The 16,472-nt window shown below is 40.4% G+C and overlaps 1 protein-coding gene across 5 annotated transcripts in view; it reads right to left on the minus strand.

Moving 5' to 3' along the window:
• Positions 1-2,557: 2,557 nt before the first annotated feature.
• Positions 2,558-16,472, minus strand: part of PRKAG2 (protein kinase AMP-activated non-catalytic subunit gamma 2) — a 185,560-nt gene continuing 171,645 nt past the window's right edge. For 4 of the 5 annotated variants that reach the window (XM_085226986.1, XM_085226988.1, XM_085226987.1 and 1 more), the window contains 10 exons: positions 13,473-13,554; positions 12,735-12,793; positions 10,386-10,431; positions 9,529-9,583; positions 8,939-9,065; positions 7,973-8,138; positions 7,525-7,562; positions 6,746-6,892; positions 5,272-5,365; positions 2,558-3,646 (listed from right to left, as the gene is read on the minus strand). In XM_085226986.1, coding sequence (XP_085083112.1) covers positions 3,615-3,646; positions 5,272-5,365; positions 6,746-6,892; positions 7,525-7,562; positions 7,973-8,138; positions 8,939-9,065; positions 9,529-9,583; positions 10,386-10,431; positions 12,735-12,793; positions 13,473-13,554 — 846 coding nt within the window. In that variant the 3' untranslated portion in view covers positions 2,558-3,614. The remainder of the gene's footprint in view (positions 3,647-5,271; positions 5,366-6,745; positions 6,893-7,524; positions 7,563-7,972; positions 8,139-8,938; positions 9,066-9,528; positions 9,584-10,385; positions 10,432-12,734; positions 12,794-13,472; positions 13,555-16,472) is intronic. The other variant, XM_085226990.1, reaches the window with a different exon arrangement.

Consider the following 16,472-nt stretch of genomic DNA (forward strand, 5'->3'; position numbering starts at 1 on the left):
TTAAATTTAGACCTGAAGCTAAGAGCAAAAAGCATTGTCTGCAGAACATTTTTTTTTTTTTTTTTGCATAATGCACGTGATGTGGATACAAGGGTACTATGAAACTATTCAGAATGACTTTTTCTCCTGGAGATTACCCCTAGTAAACATTTAATGTGAGAGCACATAAGCTGTGAAGATTTTGAAGCAAACTGGCTGCTCCTGAGAGCTGAACACGGAGAGCCTGCTGTTCAGCAGGATTAGGCACGCATGGTTTCACCTCTGCTTGGACCGAAACTGAATGACTCCAGCTTACCCTGAGCTCAATTGAAAGATGGCAAAGTGTGTTCTCAAAGCAGTTTTGGAACTGCTTCAGTCAGATTCCTCGCCTGCTGGGAGGACAAGAACTCGAGCCTTGGAAAGCAATGTTGGTTCTTTCTGTGTTACCCAAACATTCCCAGCAGATCAATATTCTGTAGGACTGGAGATGAATAGGCCTCAGACTCAACAGTTGCAATTCAGTTGCTAGTAAACAGCAAATACCGTCTGCAAGGCTTACAGACCTCAGACCTTTTAACTGAAAGGAGTCCAGAAGTAAAACAACATGAAAGTGTTTTTTATCAGCCAAATGATCAATGTCAGCAAAGGACAATTTTCTGAAGTAATGAGCTCACAGCATCTCTAGATAGTGCAAAATACTGAGGGGCTGAGCTTAATTAAAAAAATAATGGCAAACATAGTTCTACGAAGACATTTCCTTATACTTAAACATCCACAGCAGGTCAATAGCACACATCATCTGATCCCTCCCAAGACCAAGAAGTACTTTAGAATAATTATCTTTTGCAGACATCTCTTGCTGGCGAGGAAACACACGGGGCAGCACAGGAATCAATCACGTAGGCTTTACCATCCGGCTGGCTGAATGGAATCCACTTCTTCAGCACTTCACCACCTGGGAATGACTATCTATGCTATGGAACAGTCCGTCAGAGCAGTAGGAGGCACTCCCCGAGACCTCCACCTGCAGCATCACCACATCTGTGTAAAGAAAGGGAATTTTGGGGAACACCGCTGTGGTCTGAGCACTATAGGTACCAACTGGTGTCTGTTTTTCCCAAGTGAGGTACGTGAAAGGGAAGTGTCCTAGATGAAAGCTTTAGGTGCTCTGGCAACACATGCTGCACTGCTGCCAAATCATCCTTCCTTTCTCTATTACTTCTATCCCTTTGTTAAGCTGATACAAGCAGTTTCCTAGCTCTGTAGTAAGCTGATCTGCATTAAAATGACATGGTTTGTTTAGTTTTGTGTAACAGGTACTTGTGCCAGGAGAAGGAGCATGGTAAGGGAAAATGCCTTTTTGATGATACTTTTGTCACGTTTAAATTAATACTCAGAACTGAATTTCAGAAAGCAAGGGTAGAAATCCTCTGAATGCAGTTTTGCATCACTGAGGAAACCAGATTTCCATGATTCTGCTAGCTCTGTGCCCATAACACATGCATGGCACTTGTAATAATGTTGTAATAATGTTAAAACAGGGACTCTGTGCATGGCTGTTTGAAAACTGCAAATTCATTCTGGCTTCCTGCATGCTAATTTATGCAGACAGGCACAAAGCTGTCTGGATGGAATATGGCCAAAAGACTTTGTGCTAAATATAATATAAGAAAAAAGCATCTATCAGTGGCTCAACCCTTCATTTTTTCCAGAACTACCCTAATGGACTGAAAATGTTCTTCCTGCAGACTCGTGCTAGGCAGAGTGAGATAGCGCTGCACTTAGGCAATTCCATCCCATACCTTCTAAGGCTGGCTGTAATTCTGGTGCTGGAACAGCAAGCAGGCTTTCAAGAAGTCAACCTGTGCAGCTTGGATGGCATTTACAGGTAGTGATGATCACGTGAAATTCCAATCTACCACCAACGATCCCTTTCCACACAGCTCGAAGCACAAGAGCTGCTATTTCTGGTTACTGTCGCTCCTCTCCCCAGCAAAGACAAGCAGAGCTGGGCTGCTGGAGTCTGTGATGGCAGCGGTGTGCAGCTGGCCCCACCAGGTGGCTGCTTCCTCAGTTCCGTGCCTCCCAGAAGAACAGGGAGCACAGCTGGCAGGTCATTAGTCAGAAAAAATGCTGGACAAGAGAATGGTTTGCAATGAGAGTGAGAGAGAATAGTTTGTCCCTGTGTACAAGGACATTTTTACACATGAAAAACATCAGTAGGAAGAAAACTTTCACACATTTTGTTCCAAAATCTCCTGCAGGAAGCGAGGTCTGAGGAAAGGGCTTTTCATTGCTCTTAAAAACCTCACATGTTGTCAACAAACTGCAAATAGTTCACCTTTTGCTTCAGTGTTTATACATGGAAAAATAAAGGATCAGCGTAGTGCCGTTATTCCAGGGCCACATTCCCACTGGGAACACACTGGCAGAAGCAGCACTACCTGCACCGTGCCATCAGCACAAGCTGCCTTATAAGCTGAAGGAAAATGGGAACATCTCTGTGTAGCTTACATTACCCAAAACACACATACATCATACGCGCAGAAAAACGTGGCGAGAACCGCTAACACCAAACGGATGTTGGAGGGTTTAATTTCTTCCATCTACAATTATAAAAATCTCATCATCAAATGTTACAGTACATTTACATCAGCAAAACCCCACGGCCTTCCTCGCTCCTCGGCTTCTGTACAAATCACATACAATACAGAGTTGCATTTTAGTCGCGCAGACATCATTTTACACTTCAACACAGTGGAAAGTCTGGTTCTCTGGCACGTCCTTTCCCACATGTGCCTGCACAGTACAGTACAGAGCACTGCTGGAATCTCCAACTCAACTCACATGACTGACCAACAGCCCTACAACTCCAACGTTGTAAATAATGAGAAAATCTGCCACTGGTTTGTATAACAATCAACAGTTTATTAATGGATATGGTGAAATTTTAGCTATCCACCAAAGATGTGTAAAAAATTGTCATGAAAGTAAAAATAAATAAAGCTGTTTTTAAAATCAGTCTCGTTTTACATCTCGGTTCAGAATGCGACATTTAACACAAAACTGTCATTAAAGTTTTAAAGAAGTCTACTGATATTCAAATTACAGCTTTTATGACAAGTCTAATGAGAACTGAAACTGATTTGGTTTAGGTTTAAAGACTTTCACATTCAAATACAGTGTCTCATTTAACACAATACTTCCTTTGACAGTGATGGGCAACAGTGATGACATATTGCTGTATTTTGACATAAGGCACTATGATATGAATATGCCATACACTTGCCTTATGTCACATATATCCATTGCTGACCAGTGACTTCTGTCAAATACAAAATGAAAAAGTTTCAGAATACAGTGCATTTTAATGAAGGACATCGTGTGAAGTCTTCCAGCAAATGTTCTGAAGACGTTTTGAAAATACAAGCCTACATTGTAACATAAGCTTTTGTCATGCTGCTTTGTTTTTTTGCGACATCACTGGGGGGGAATAGACTCATCATCCATCACTAAGTCCCAAAACACATTCTCAACCATCCTGCTCTGTTCTATTGCAGTCACTGTTCTCGAGACAAACTTGACCCAGAAACTTTGTTCAAGTTCTCCTACAAACGTTTATACATTCACAGCAGTCATTCACTTTCATTCTCCTTTTGTTTGGCACCTGTTAACAGAAGAGGAAAGCACTTGTGATTTCGTAATGCATACAGCACCCGCCTCACGGAACGGCACCGCTCGTCCTGAACGCTGCAAGTGTTGTCTGACCACATTAGCAGAACCTTAGGACTGGACTCCATCCATACGGAGCACGCTTCAAGACTGCTGAGTGCTAACACAGGTTGAGGAAGGCCTGGAGGCCGTTACTGCCTCTAACTTCATTGGCAGGGTTATTCTCCAAGTCACAACTGCCTTTGAAGTACCACTCCCCAAAAACGCCATGCTGCAAGCCTGTCCATCTGCTCAGGGAGCCAAGTTTAATCATCACAGTGCTCTTAAAAAGTGAGGTCGTACTTGGGGAAAAAAAAACACAAGGTAGGAATTCAGTTTAACTACATTGCATTGACTGATTTTTCTGGCTCAGAGGCAGATTCTGCTTACAGAAAGAATCCAAAAGAGCTGTTCAGCAGAACCACGTAGTGCTGTGCCTCCTCTCCAAGCACTGCCTACGCGCTGGGCAATGAGTGACCCCTACAGTGAGCTGGCTTCGACATCCAGCTCCAGTGAGCAGGAAGTTCTTGCCAACAACCTGGAGTTACTGTTTGTAATACATCATCACAAACACTGAAAAATCCATTACATTCACCCAGTTTTCACATCACAACTGATTTCCCCCCCCGCCCTCCCCTTGCACACTGGTCTCAATTCCTGTCAGTCAGTACATTTTTCTTTCTGGTCAGTAAAGGGAAAAGGACATTTACAGGGCATGGTTTACCTGCTTGTCCTCACACATCCACTTTAAGAGGTGAATCACATTCTAAACTCCACAAACTAGACCTACGTTGCAGACATCCTTACTTTGTCACCCCATCTCTGACAGCACAGCCCTGCTCCTGCACTGTGCTACCTCCCGCTCTCTAGGGCTGGGATCTTTTGTGACAGCCTGATGAATCCACAGCTTTTTTGCTGGCCAGGTTTCCCATTAGATCAATGGGATAAAGCAGCTCACAGAGGGAGCTCATGAGAAGGAGCGCTGCCACACGCTAAGCACCAGAAGTACGTGACCTGGAGTACAGGAGTGGGAATTCCCCTTGTAACTCCCCTGAAGGATATGTTCAGCCCTGTCTCCTTAACATGGTATTTGATCTTCAGACATTTTCTGTCTGTCTCACAAAGCCACAGGAGGACTTTGCTTTAGTCGTTGTGACACTGAAGTCATTTACACAACCAAAGTGAAGTTCCAGTTAAGAACACAGAGCAGATCAATAACTTGGGCAAAACTAAAAAGCAACAAAACAATCCAAGTAAAAGTGGCAGAAATAATTAAATGTGCTGTTAGGTACTGTGGTTAAAGGGAACCTGATCAAGTTTAGTGATACATCAGAGTTCTACTGGAATAATTCACTCTGGTGTGACATCTCTAACAGAGCAAAAAGAGTGACAAAAGACTGGCAATTAAGCACTTTGTTGGCTTTTACTTGCAGAGAAGTGAAACACTTATTTGAAGAGTATAATCAAGCTTGCAGAACTTTAAAATCAGCAATGTATTATGGTTATCATACCAGCTAAGACCAGCAAGCTGTATGCACTACCGAATGACTTACAGCAAACATCAGAATGCCACATCCATACCTGCTGGTGTGAGTACCAAAGCCTGTAGAATGTCAGAAAGGGAGATGATACCCACAATGCTATCTGCTTCATTCACTACCACCAAACGATGAACCTGCGAGCAGGGAAAATATTTTGAGAGATTTTCCTGATGTGAAGAGCTAAAGGCACACAGCAGTCTGACGGCAATAAAATCATACTTTGAATGGCAGACAAGCCAAGATCCATGTCTTGAAAATACTGCAGAATGGGAGAGTGCTCTCATCTCAGCACTGCAACCCAGCTCAAGCTGGGAGTTGTGCAACCAAAGGGTCATAGCTGAGCCACCTCATAAAGAGGTCATCCTTGGAAGGATGTCTATCAAAAGTAGAGACCTTGGTACTGCTTTACTTCTTACCTAAAATGAATTTGGGCTTCAAGTCTAACTAATCAAACGCAATTGTGAAGAAAGTGAAAAATATTTTTCGTCTTTTCACAGAAGTGACAGCAAGAAAGCTGCAGTGTCTTGACTTCATACAGATGTGAGTTTATTGTGGAGGTCAGCAAGTTCGCTGCCAGTCAGATAGAGCAAAAAGAAAAAAAAAGAGGATCTCCAATGTATTTGCATAGTCACACTCAGCTGACACTGAGGAAACACTGTGAGAGTAGGAAAGTGGGAAAATATGTTCTGCATTTTCTTTCTGACAAATCTATGTTGGTGATATTTTCAATGTGTGTATACACACACTCTCTTTCTTCTCTCAGTGTAATGAATTCAAGAAAAATGGACAATGTAGTTGTTTCACATCCAGTGAGATCAAACATTTTGTCTGGCAGCTAAAAATAGCATCAATTACTGCCTCCCTTGTGGCTTTGACTGACTCATTTTTGCATAGCCTCACTATGTTTAGACTGAGCCAAAGGGTAGGAGTTGTTCTGAAAACCCAAATGTCTAAAGCTTCTGAAGATATTAATTAGATCAGCCACATTTGGAATCTGTGCATCAGCAATGCTGAAATCACTGAGTTTCAGAAAGCTCAAGCTGATGCAGGAAGCTGCATGTCAAAATCACCTAATGGAAGTTCTGAGGGGTTTTTCCACAACATGGGAATTCTGCTCATATTAAGTAAATGTACAGTTGTGGCCCCAAAGATGAAAAAAATGTTGTAAAATTGAAGAAGTCATTCACATCTATGCGTAAGAAGGTTCCCAGTACTAAAATCAGAGGATAAACCACACAAGAAGAGCAGGGAAAAAGCACTGAGTCATTTACAAGACAACTGGTGAACAAGTGTTTTGTAAGACTTTATTCCCTGGCTTTGTTTCACAGTTTGTATTCTTTTAAGTATATGTAAATCAAGAAATCAAACTGATCCCTACGTATGTAAACATGAACAAAACATATTTTCTTCAAGTAATCAAAATAACTCCAGAAGGATAAATTTGTCCTCTTTATTAGTTTGGTCACAACTTTTACAGGGAAGGAAAATTAAAAAAAGAAAAGGGGCAAACTCACCTCAGCCTTCACTATCCTATCAACAATGGTCTCCAGTGTTTCCAGCATACTACACTTTACAACACCTTCAAAATACTGAGAACGGTGCTGTAGGGCTTGTGTCACCGTGATATCTAGGTTATTATAGGTTTTTTCAGCAGCAAGGTTCTGAAAAACAAGGCACACTGCTCACTACTTAATGATAAAGTACTCAACAAAGCAAATATTTTGGCACCAAGACGACACACATTTGAGGGGTAAAGTGAGTCTGTTCCAAGTCACATATTCAACAAAGCAGATGCTCTTCAGTTACAGTTTTTAGGAACAGTCAAGGATGCAACTACATTACACACCATAGAATGACTGGATTCATTGGTAATAATGTTTTGTGATTATGCACTAGGCCCACGAAAGTCTCCTTACTTTGTTATCTAATATTTGGCTCATCCTGCTTCTGCCACAAGGAAAAAGGAAAGATGATGTTCTGTAGATTTCAGAATATACTCAAGAATAAACCATTTGTTTTGATTTTCAAAGGCCAGGTGAGGACACTGACTAGTCTGAACTCTACCCATTAAGTAGATCCTGCTACAGAGAGCCAAGTAGAAAACAAATGGTAGGTCTTCAACCTTTCTTATTTGCAGGCTGGAACTCCCTCTCCTGGACTGTGCTGGAACTACCACTCCATGTACATTCTTGCATCTATTTTATTGAGTACAATAAAAACTTGTATGTTAGCAAATTAATTTCTAATTGCTCGCTACATAAAAAACACAATAGAATTTAAAAGGTATACTTACTATTACGTCAAATTTGGAATAAATATCTACAACTTTTCCTAGAAAGAAAAATATGTATTTATAAATTGCTTGCAATAGAAAGAAAGTTTTGTGTCCTGTTTTCATTTGTTATTTTATAATGACAGAGAGGTCAAGAAGGAAAGACAGAAAACAAAACAAAAAAAACAAATCAAAACCCACCACCCATGATGAATCCTTCCAGCCTCTATCTTGCATAATCATTCTACATATTCTAATCATATATACATAAATTATGTATATACACATACACAATATAATATATATAATTATATATATTTATATAATTATGGTATATTTTTTATCTTATTTATATTTTTATATTATTTTATATTTATAATTATATATATTTATATATATATATAAAATCAATCCAGGCTTCAACAGCATTTATCTTACCACACTTGTGTACAGCAGAATCAACACACACCTGACTCATCCACAACAGGTAAAGCCGATATCCTTCTCTCTACAAATATATTCAAGGCTTTAATGATAGGAGTGTCTGGATGTATGAAGGCAATGTTGTGGTAAGTTCCTATTCCAAGTTCATCCAGATTCTTCTTCATAAAGGCAGGCTTTGGCATCTCTGACATCTAGGAAAGGCAGATGAATATATTTACACAATGCAGTTTTCTGCATGACACACCACAGTTACCAAGTTTTTATATGTAATTAGGAAATATATATTCGTTCATCCATCTAGAGACTCCAAACAATTGTTACAGATCATTATAATAATCTATTACTAGATTTACATAAAGCCAAAACAAGCTTAGATTTAGAAGCATTAGTACTGTTCCAAGATTTAAATTGAGACTACACATCTAAGGTACTCTGCTTGTCAGTTTCTGCAATGGCCCATCACTAAAATCTTTGGATCCTGAACTATGTCATCCCCACTGAGTCTGAAAAGAGAAGGCAAAGATGTGAGATGCTGCATGCTTATTTTGACACCCTGTTGATTGGCTTTGCCTCCTGTCCATTCCTGTGACCAACATACAGTACAGTTCCTGTGTTAAGCTTGGCTCTAGGAGATGAGTCGTTATTCTACTCATGTAATCAAACAAGCTCCTGAAGCTGAGTTCACCCAGAAGACGATACCAAAATACTCAAAAAGCCAAGACATATCCCTGGTGTTTTTTGTTTGGGTGTTTGCTTCTTTGTTTTCAGGTGACTAAAACCAAATAAAGGTAATGTCTAGGCTACAGTGTATCACCTTAGCTTCTCTGTTAGCAGAAAAGATGCACAAAGAAACAACAGAGTGCCCAAACATGGAAGATTACCATGAAGTTTCTGAACAGGTTGCTTAACAGTGGAGAGGTCTACCTGGGCTAGAGGTGAGTGGGTGGAGGGAAAATATCAGTAAAAGCAAAGCAGAAGTTCAAGTACTTACAAAAAGCTGGAGGAACTTGAGGATTCTTTTATGGGTAAGTATATAAAGTGCATTTCCACTGACGGGATCTATAACTGGCAGTCTGTGGATTTTGTTTTTGATCAATGAATATACAGCATCGAAAAGGCTGAGGAGAAAAGCATATTTTAAAATAAATGGTAGCCAAGAAAGAGTAACATCAAGTGATGCACATACAGGTTTACAAACCCATAGAAAGGAGACAGTTAATGGCATTACCTTTAAATGTTACAGAAGTTAAGGCATTTCAAATTATCTTTCCTAGGATATTCCATGCAAGCAGCTCCATTCAGACACATTCCTTATGACAAAACTGAATAACTTGTTCATGACTTAACAGTAACAATACTACTGAGGATATTACATGCAATTACTTTGAGATAATCACTACAGCTTACTTTAAATGGTATAAGCAATCCTATTCCAGAAACTAAAAGCAAGAATCAGAAGTACACTCTCCTGCTCTTGTTTACAATAGAAGCTGTTTTCTCTACACAAAAGAAGTCTTAAATTCAGTGTTGAAATGGAGTTTGTTTCTTTCAAGTTAAGCAAAATGGAAAGGAAAATCTTACCTTGCATCTGGGGAGATGTTCACTAAAGGTTTGAACGTCTCTTGTAAATAAAGTTCTGTGCATAGAAAAGCAAACCATTACCATTTCTATGGGAAAGCATCAGCAGTTTTATAAAAGCACTTCATGAATTCCTTAGCACAAAATTAAATGAACAGAAGGGACAATCAAATGCAGTGACTATAGACACTCTGCCACCTGTGCATGTTCATCTACATTGACAACAAACAGAAGTTGAAATTTTAGCAGGATTAAGCTGACTACCGCCAGAGGTCACTGCAAGCACAGCAAATCATTTGCTAATTTCCTCTTCTCAGCAGGTTGGTCTGCGCACAGAGGACTGATCTATGTTATAACATGGCATGCAGTCCGTTTTCTCATAAAGATTCCTCCCTGCATTCAGCACTTCTGCTCACATCCACTCACATCCTATGAATGCTGTAGTCATATTGTGCAGCTCTCTCAGGCATGGCTTGCTGCTCAACTCTCACTTCACTCAGTACCTACAGCCATCTATTCATTTTGCACCCTGGTTCAGTTACATTCCCATTCCAGGTACAGTCATCACCTCTGAGGCCAGATACACCCCCTGGTGTGATTCCATTTCTTTTTAAGAAAAATCGAGATGGTACTGAACAGGGAGAAGTAGTGAAGCAATATATAGCATAATCATTCTAGTTCATGCACTGTTTCAGGTAGAAAAAAAAAAAAGAGCACCAGGAAGAAGCAGGCAAGCTTTTATTATTCCCACTTTTTAATAAAAAGTATGTGGAGAAAAATGTTAAGTACGGTGGATTTTTAATTAATCATAACGTTAATAGCAGACTTTAACCTAGCAGCTGAGCAGTAAATGAACTTACCCCTCCAGGTTTCTATTTTGTGCTCCTCCAATTCATAGATCTGAACCTACAACAGACAGATGGAAGGTATTAATTTTAAACCCAAAATAATTAACAGTATTATTTATCTCTAAATTATTCCCTTATTTTTCATTGCAGGCGATTTAACAAGAATCCAACTAATTGCCCAGACCAGAATAACATTTCTTGGCAATATCAAGAGATAAGTGTGCAATCCTGCTCGGTGCAGAATACCACACAGGACCCACCATCTCAGGGGACAGGAAAGATGTTTCACTTGCCCAAGCTATAGCCCAGATCTCTTCTAGACTCACCTTGAAGTAATCACCCCAGAGGAAACCCTCTGATAATCCCTCACACACCTGAACAAGAGCTTATCCTGATCACTTCTTAATGCTAAAAAGTGATTAATCTTACATTTGCTGAACTACAAACAAACAAATGCACTTGGTTTAGCTCCTTCCACACTGCTTATGGTTCTCTGAAAGGGCTTAAGATGCAGAAGCTGCTTTTCTCTTCAGGTACCAAGCTGCAAGCCAGCCACTCCCAACAGGGAGGAGTTGTGCTTGCCATAGCATAGGCCAAAGCAGCCTGTTGTCTTTTACACTGCTCCTCTCTGCCATGTACCTCTGTAAGCCCTGATGGAGCTGAAGAGTGTGCAGGTGAAGGGAAGGAGCCTCCACGAAATCTGCTCCACTCTTCTGTGAGCCAATGGAGACCATTTTTGGATCACACTGGAACTGGCACCCTTCAAAGAGTGTAAGGGAACGTTAAATTATCATACTGTAATTGGGCTACTCAATGTACTCTTCCTGGGTGGTAAAAAAGACATCCAGATGAGTAGTAAAGGCTTCTTTTAGGGTATTAAAAAGAAAAAAGAACTGAATTTTCAGCACAATTGCACTTCGTAAGACTAGAGCATCCCCCAACCAACATTTATTATTTCTTTTTTTTCTTCTACAGGAGACTGCATCAGTCACCCTTCGGTCAGATGCTGCCACTTCCCAATTATTCACCCTTCCCCAGCCCAGAGGCTGTGTTAGATAGCACAAAGAGGAATGGCAACTGCTAGACCAGAAGTGAAACTGCACAGGAACACTGTTATCTGACAAGACATATCACTGTAAATTTCAAGAACAGACATGATCACCTAACTTTGAGAAGCATGATACCACAGAATGGCCTGGGTTGAAAAGGACCATAATGATCATCTAGTTTTAACTCCCCTGCTACGTGCAGGGTTGCCACCCACTAGATCAGGCTGCCCAGAGCCACCTCCACATATCTCAGAAGCCTGTTCCATCCAACTGTTGATTCTTTAGCTAGTAAAACACAGTACATATATTTTAATTCAAAGTGGGGAATTGGCATTGACAGGAACAAGAAAGGGATGTAAATGTTTGTATGAACATGTAAGCAAGAGAACCTCATCAACTGACTGCCAATGGGAATTTTTAAATTACAGTTAATTGAAGTCAAGAGATCTTCAACTGATTGTACAACTCAGCCACGCAACTGAAACCTTTGCGTATGTTTAACTAGCTTAACTCATTCATTCTAAAGCACCACTTCAAGATTTGAGTTACCTCTTAATTCCCTCAAGGCTCCACAAGCCAGCTTTGTGCTCAGCTCCACATATTCCTTTCAGAATAACTCTCTATCAGTTATGAGACAACGCTGATTTATTTATAAAGGTGTAAATTAATAAAAACACACCAGCCACTGTGTAGCTACATATTTGATTTTTAAATACAACTAACTTTTTCTTACAATTTCAAACACTCTCCAGCCCTGAATGCAATATTGTTTGATACTGTCCATTTACATGAAGTTCTGATTAATATTAATTCATGTGCTTTGAAACAATCTGGACAAAACATACATTGGTCAATAATCAAGTACTTCACCTTCATACATTTATACTACACCTAGTTTTTAATAAGTAGGTTATTGCAGGTCCTTCGTTCCAAGAGCACTAGACAATAGCTGCAATTCCAAATGGAGCTTGGTACCCAAACCCAAGGCTCTCATGGTGAGGCACCACACAAAACACAATAAATGATAGAGCTCATTAAGAAAATTCCTCATGTTTATATATGCCTAACAGAAGCAGAAAATTATTCTACCTGCCCAAGCTCACAGGACCTTAATGGTTACAGCCAGGAATTGAATAGAAGTACCCATATAACATTCTACTTCCTTAAGCAATACATTTTCTCTCAAAAAATTCTATAAGTTTACTCATGACACGTCTTGCTTCCAGACACTTAAAATAACTACAATCAAGCAATTTGATATTTCACTTTCTGTACTGTATGACAACTGATAGAGGCTTAACATCATACTCACCATTGGAGATTTATAGTATCTATGCAGTATGTTAATGAAATCTGTAATTGTTAACATTCCTGTAAAAAGTGATACAGAAAGAAAGTTCTTTAGATATACACTTAAAATACAGAACTTCAGTTATTTTCTCCATTTATAGTCACACTCCATAATGTAATTAACAGTAAATCTGTGCAACTCACTGCCTATTTGCCACGTAAGTAAATTTTCACATTGATACAAAACTTCACAATAAAAATATACAACTGTGAATTAATATTCAAAGCCACAACCCATGTGCTTCTCCTCTTCTTTCAGTCTCACAAAAGAAAATCTATTTCTTCTACTGTGGGATATAATATCCATGGCATTCCAAGTTAGTTCTGGTACTCAGTGATTTCACAGTGCACCTTCCTGAGAACACGCAGAGAACCACATGCATATTGGTACTATACTTTTCTTTCCACAGTTCTCATTTTCACAGTTCTTTTTTTGTGACCATTACGGTAATTTTTAAGTGCACAGGGAAAGGCATACACTAGATAACAAATTTCAGAAGCTCAAGACCTCGAAGAGTCATTGTGATTGTCAAAGAACAGCAGAACTATGCAAGCTAACAACATTTCGTGCCTCACAAGAGAAAACAAAGAAACCCACCAGTACCTCTTAGGATGTCAGACCATGGCTAAACCCAGAGCACCTCCTACAACAGTGCAGAGTGCAATTCAAATACAACTCAATTATGTTAGAACAACTTACCTACAAAACTCTGTTTTTTACTCTCCCACAGTGGAGCTGCTCTCACACCATTTGCCACCAAGGCAAAAAAGGCCTTCTTTACCTGCAAAGAAAGTGAACAGCTACATAAATCTTTGCTCTTAATTTAGCACACCAGACAGTAGCAGAAGGATTTCCACACTTACTAGGAAAAAAAATACAGTTATGAAGAGGTAGCTGCTATTCAAAACAGAACAAAAACCTTAAAGCCTTTTACTTCCATAAAAGGCTTAAAAAGCTCAGCAAAACCAGATCTGTTTTGTTCCATTATGTGAATATGCCACGTGAGAACCTCTGATGAATGAACATCTCTATACCCATGGCATTGCTCTTTGGTCCAAAGAGCACAGAAGTACCAGCTGCAATCACCTGATGATCATGAGCTGAACAGACAGCATTTACACACTGACACTTTAAGATCCACTGACAGCTCTGTGCTAAGGGGCTCCTCTCCATAACAGCCAGGAATAAAAGGGCTTCACAGTCAATGGAATTTGTACCCAAAAAAGCAGCAACAAACAAAAATACAGGTAGGCAAAGTGTAAGTCTGTTACTGTTCTGTACAATTTCCCTGGAGAAAGTTTGCAAAGCCCTCCATGTGAAATCCAGTGTAATACAACATTCAGCGTAACACCTATTTAGACTTCACTTAGTTATAATTTAACAGCTTCAATTTCTAGAAGTGAATAAGCCTCTGAGTCTGCAACAGAAAGCATCACCTCTTCCTGCAGCTCAGTAATTCACACTCAGCATTTTGCCACCTGCTGCTGCTGCCCTACTGCATGCAAACCCCAGCCTTTGAGGTGGGAATTCTGAAAGCAATCCGTATTTCTTGCAATCTCTCAACAGCCAGCCAGCCTCTGCCCTGCTCACAAGAAGCTCACCCTTTCCCCTGACCTCAGCTCAGCACTCAAAGCTGCCTTCAGAACTCACCGACCCTTTTGCCACAGCATCCATGAGCAGGAACGATGATCCACATCCATCCCTAATCTGCAGTGAAACTGAAGAAACCATATGGAAAAAAAAATACCCACCACCACAAATAAGACTGTAGCGCACACAGTATGCCCTGATGTTCTAAAAAGTGGTTAAATTAGAAAGGTGCCAGAGGTATTAAGGCACCCTACTGACACAGGGAGGTACTGAGTAAAACAAGCATTAGGAAATGCACCACAGGAGCACGCTAACTCAACAGGAATACTGAAACCACAATGAAACCCTGCAGGCAGATGCACTAAGTGCTCCCACACAGCAACATCACGCCTGCTGTTAGCACATCAAAAGCTAACAGCAGTATTTGGAGAGCACACAGGAGACAGAATTGAGGTCACACGGAGAGACTCCACCTTGGGGCAAATTAAGTCGGTTCTAATGGGCCTTCATTAAAAAGAAAGAAAAAAAAAAAAAAAGAACACTCAGTGCCCAAAACTGAGAACCTTCACCTTCTGTATCTTTCCATAAGAACAGCTATCACACATTGTAAGAGGTCACTGTCAACTCACATCCCAAGTCTTCCGCAAGATTCAGATGGTCAAGCTCTAGCACAGCACTAAGATTAAGATGCTTCAGGCAATCTCCAAACTCATGCTACTACTCCTCTTTCTCAGACAAAACAGCACCAATGTACACCATCTAGAAAAGCGTCTGGCTGGTAAAAATGCAAGATTAGTTCTTGCCCTGGTTCTTTGATTTATTAGCAAGTGATTTGTGCCAAAGAAACTCAAGAATCTTCTGTTAGATGCCATCCCAACAGGTTTACAAGATGGTTTTTGGAAAAACTGAGGCCTGCTGCACTGATACAACTACTAAGATAGTGAAGTTAAAACCTTAAAAGCCAGTGAGTTCAGATTGGGAACAGTAATATTAAACTTTTTAAGTAAGAGATCACCAAAATGCCCCATCCCTGGAGGCATTCAAAGCCAGGCTGGATGTGGCTCTGGGCAGCCTGGTCTGGCAGTTGGTGACCCTGCCCATGGCAGGAGGGTTGAAACCAGATGATCTTTGAGGTCTTTTTCAACCCAGGCCACTCTATGATTCTGTGATTCATTCTATGATTCAATGAAAATTTAGTAGGAGATGCTTATTTTATATTATATTTTCCTCCTAAACCACAGCTTAAGCGATGGCCCTACTGTTCTCTCCAATTTTACACATGAAAGTGTTATATAGTTACCTTTCAAATAATGCCAACCGTTAAAGTTACATTAATACTTGTCTCTTCTTTAAATAAGGTCATAACGAAGCAAAAATCAACTTCATTCTTACTTGCTAAAACCACTAGCAAGCACAAGCATCCAATTCCCCACTCACACTTCCTGTGATTTCCCAATTTCAGTTGCCCAAAGCACTGCTGGGTGGGCGGCCAAGGCACTGGGCTGTGCAGCTGGGCTTCGATCCAACACATGTAGACATTTCAGTGATGTCTGTGCAGAAAATATCCACCAAGCACCTTTATGTCAGATTACGTACACTCTGCAGCCTTTGAACGTTTCCAGCACATCCCATCATTAGACCTCCAGCAGTGCTGCTAATTCCCAACTCCACCAGCACTGCTCACGTGAGCCAGCTTTCTGCTGTAGTTCCCTGATCTCAAGTAGAGTGCTGGAATGGCCCAACCTTCCCAAAGCCATTGTTCTGTAGCCAGATCCCAAAGACCATTGCTGTTCAATGCCACGTACAAACGTTTCAGAACAAAAGCACTTTCTTCCTTATTAACCATGCAGCGATTCTGAGAAGCACAGCGAACCGTTCAAAGATGGTCCTTGTCTTCAAGGTTTCAAGATTTCAAGATTGACTTGATGCATGCTGACCTTATTCACCTCATTTCTTCATAATCAGTTATGGGAAGCAGTTATTTCTGGGGCATGACTCACCAGCCTTAGACTGAGACAAGCTGCATCCCACAGACACCAACCTGCCTCATACATACACGTTTTCACGTTGTTTTATCTGACCATATTATAGAGTTCCCATAAGCGACCA

Source organism: Meleagris gallopavo, chromosome 6 (genome assembly GCF_905368555.1).
Source record: "Meleagris gallopavo chromosome 6, MGAL_WU_HG_1.1, whole genome shotgun sequence".
Classification (NCBI taxonomy): Eukaryota; Metazoa; Chordata; class Aves; order Galliformes; family Phasianidae; genus Meleagris; species Meleagris gallopavo.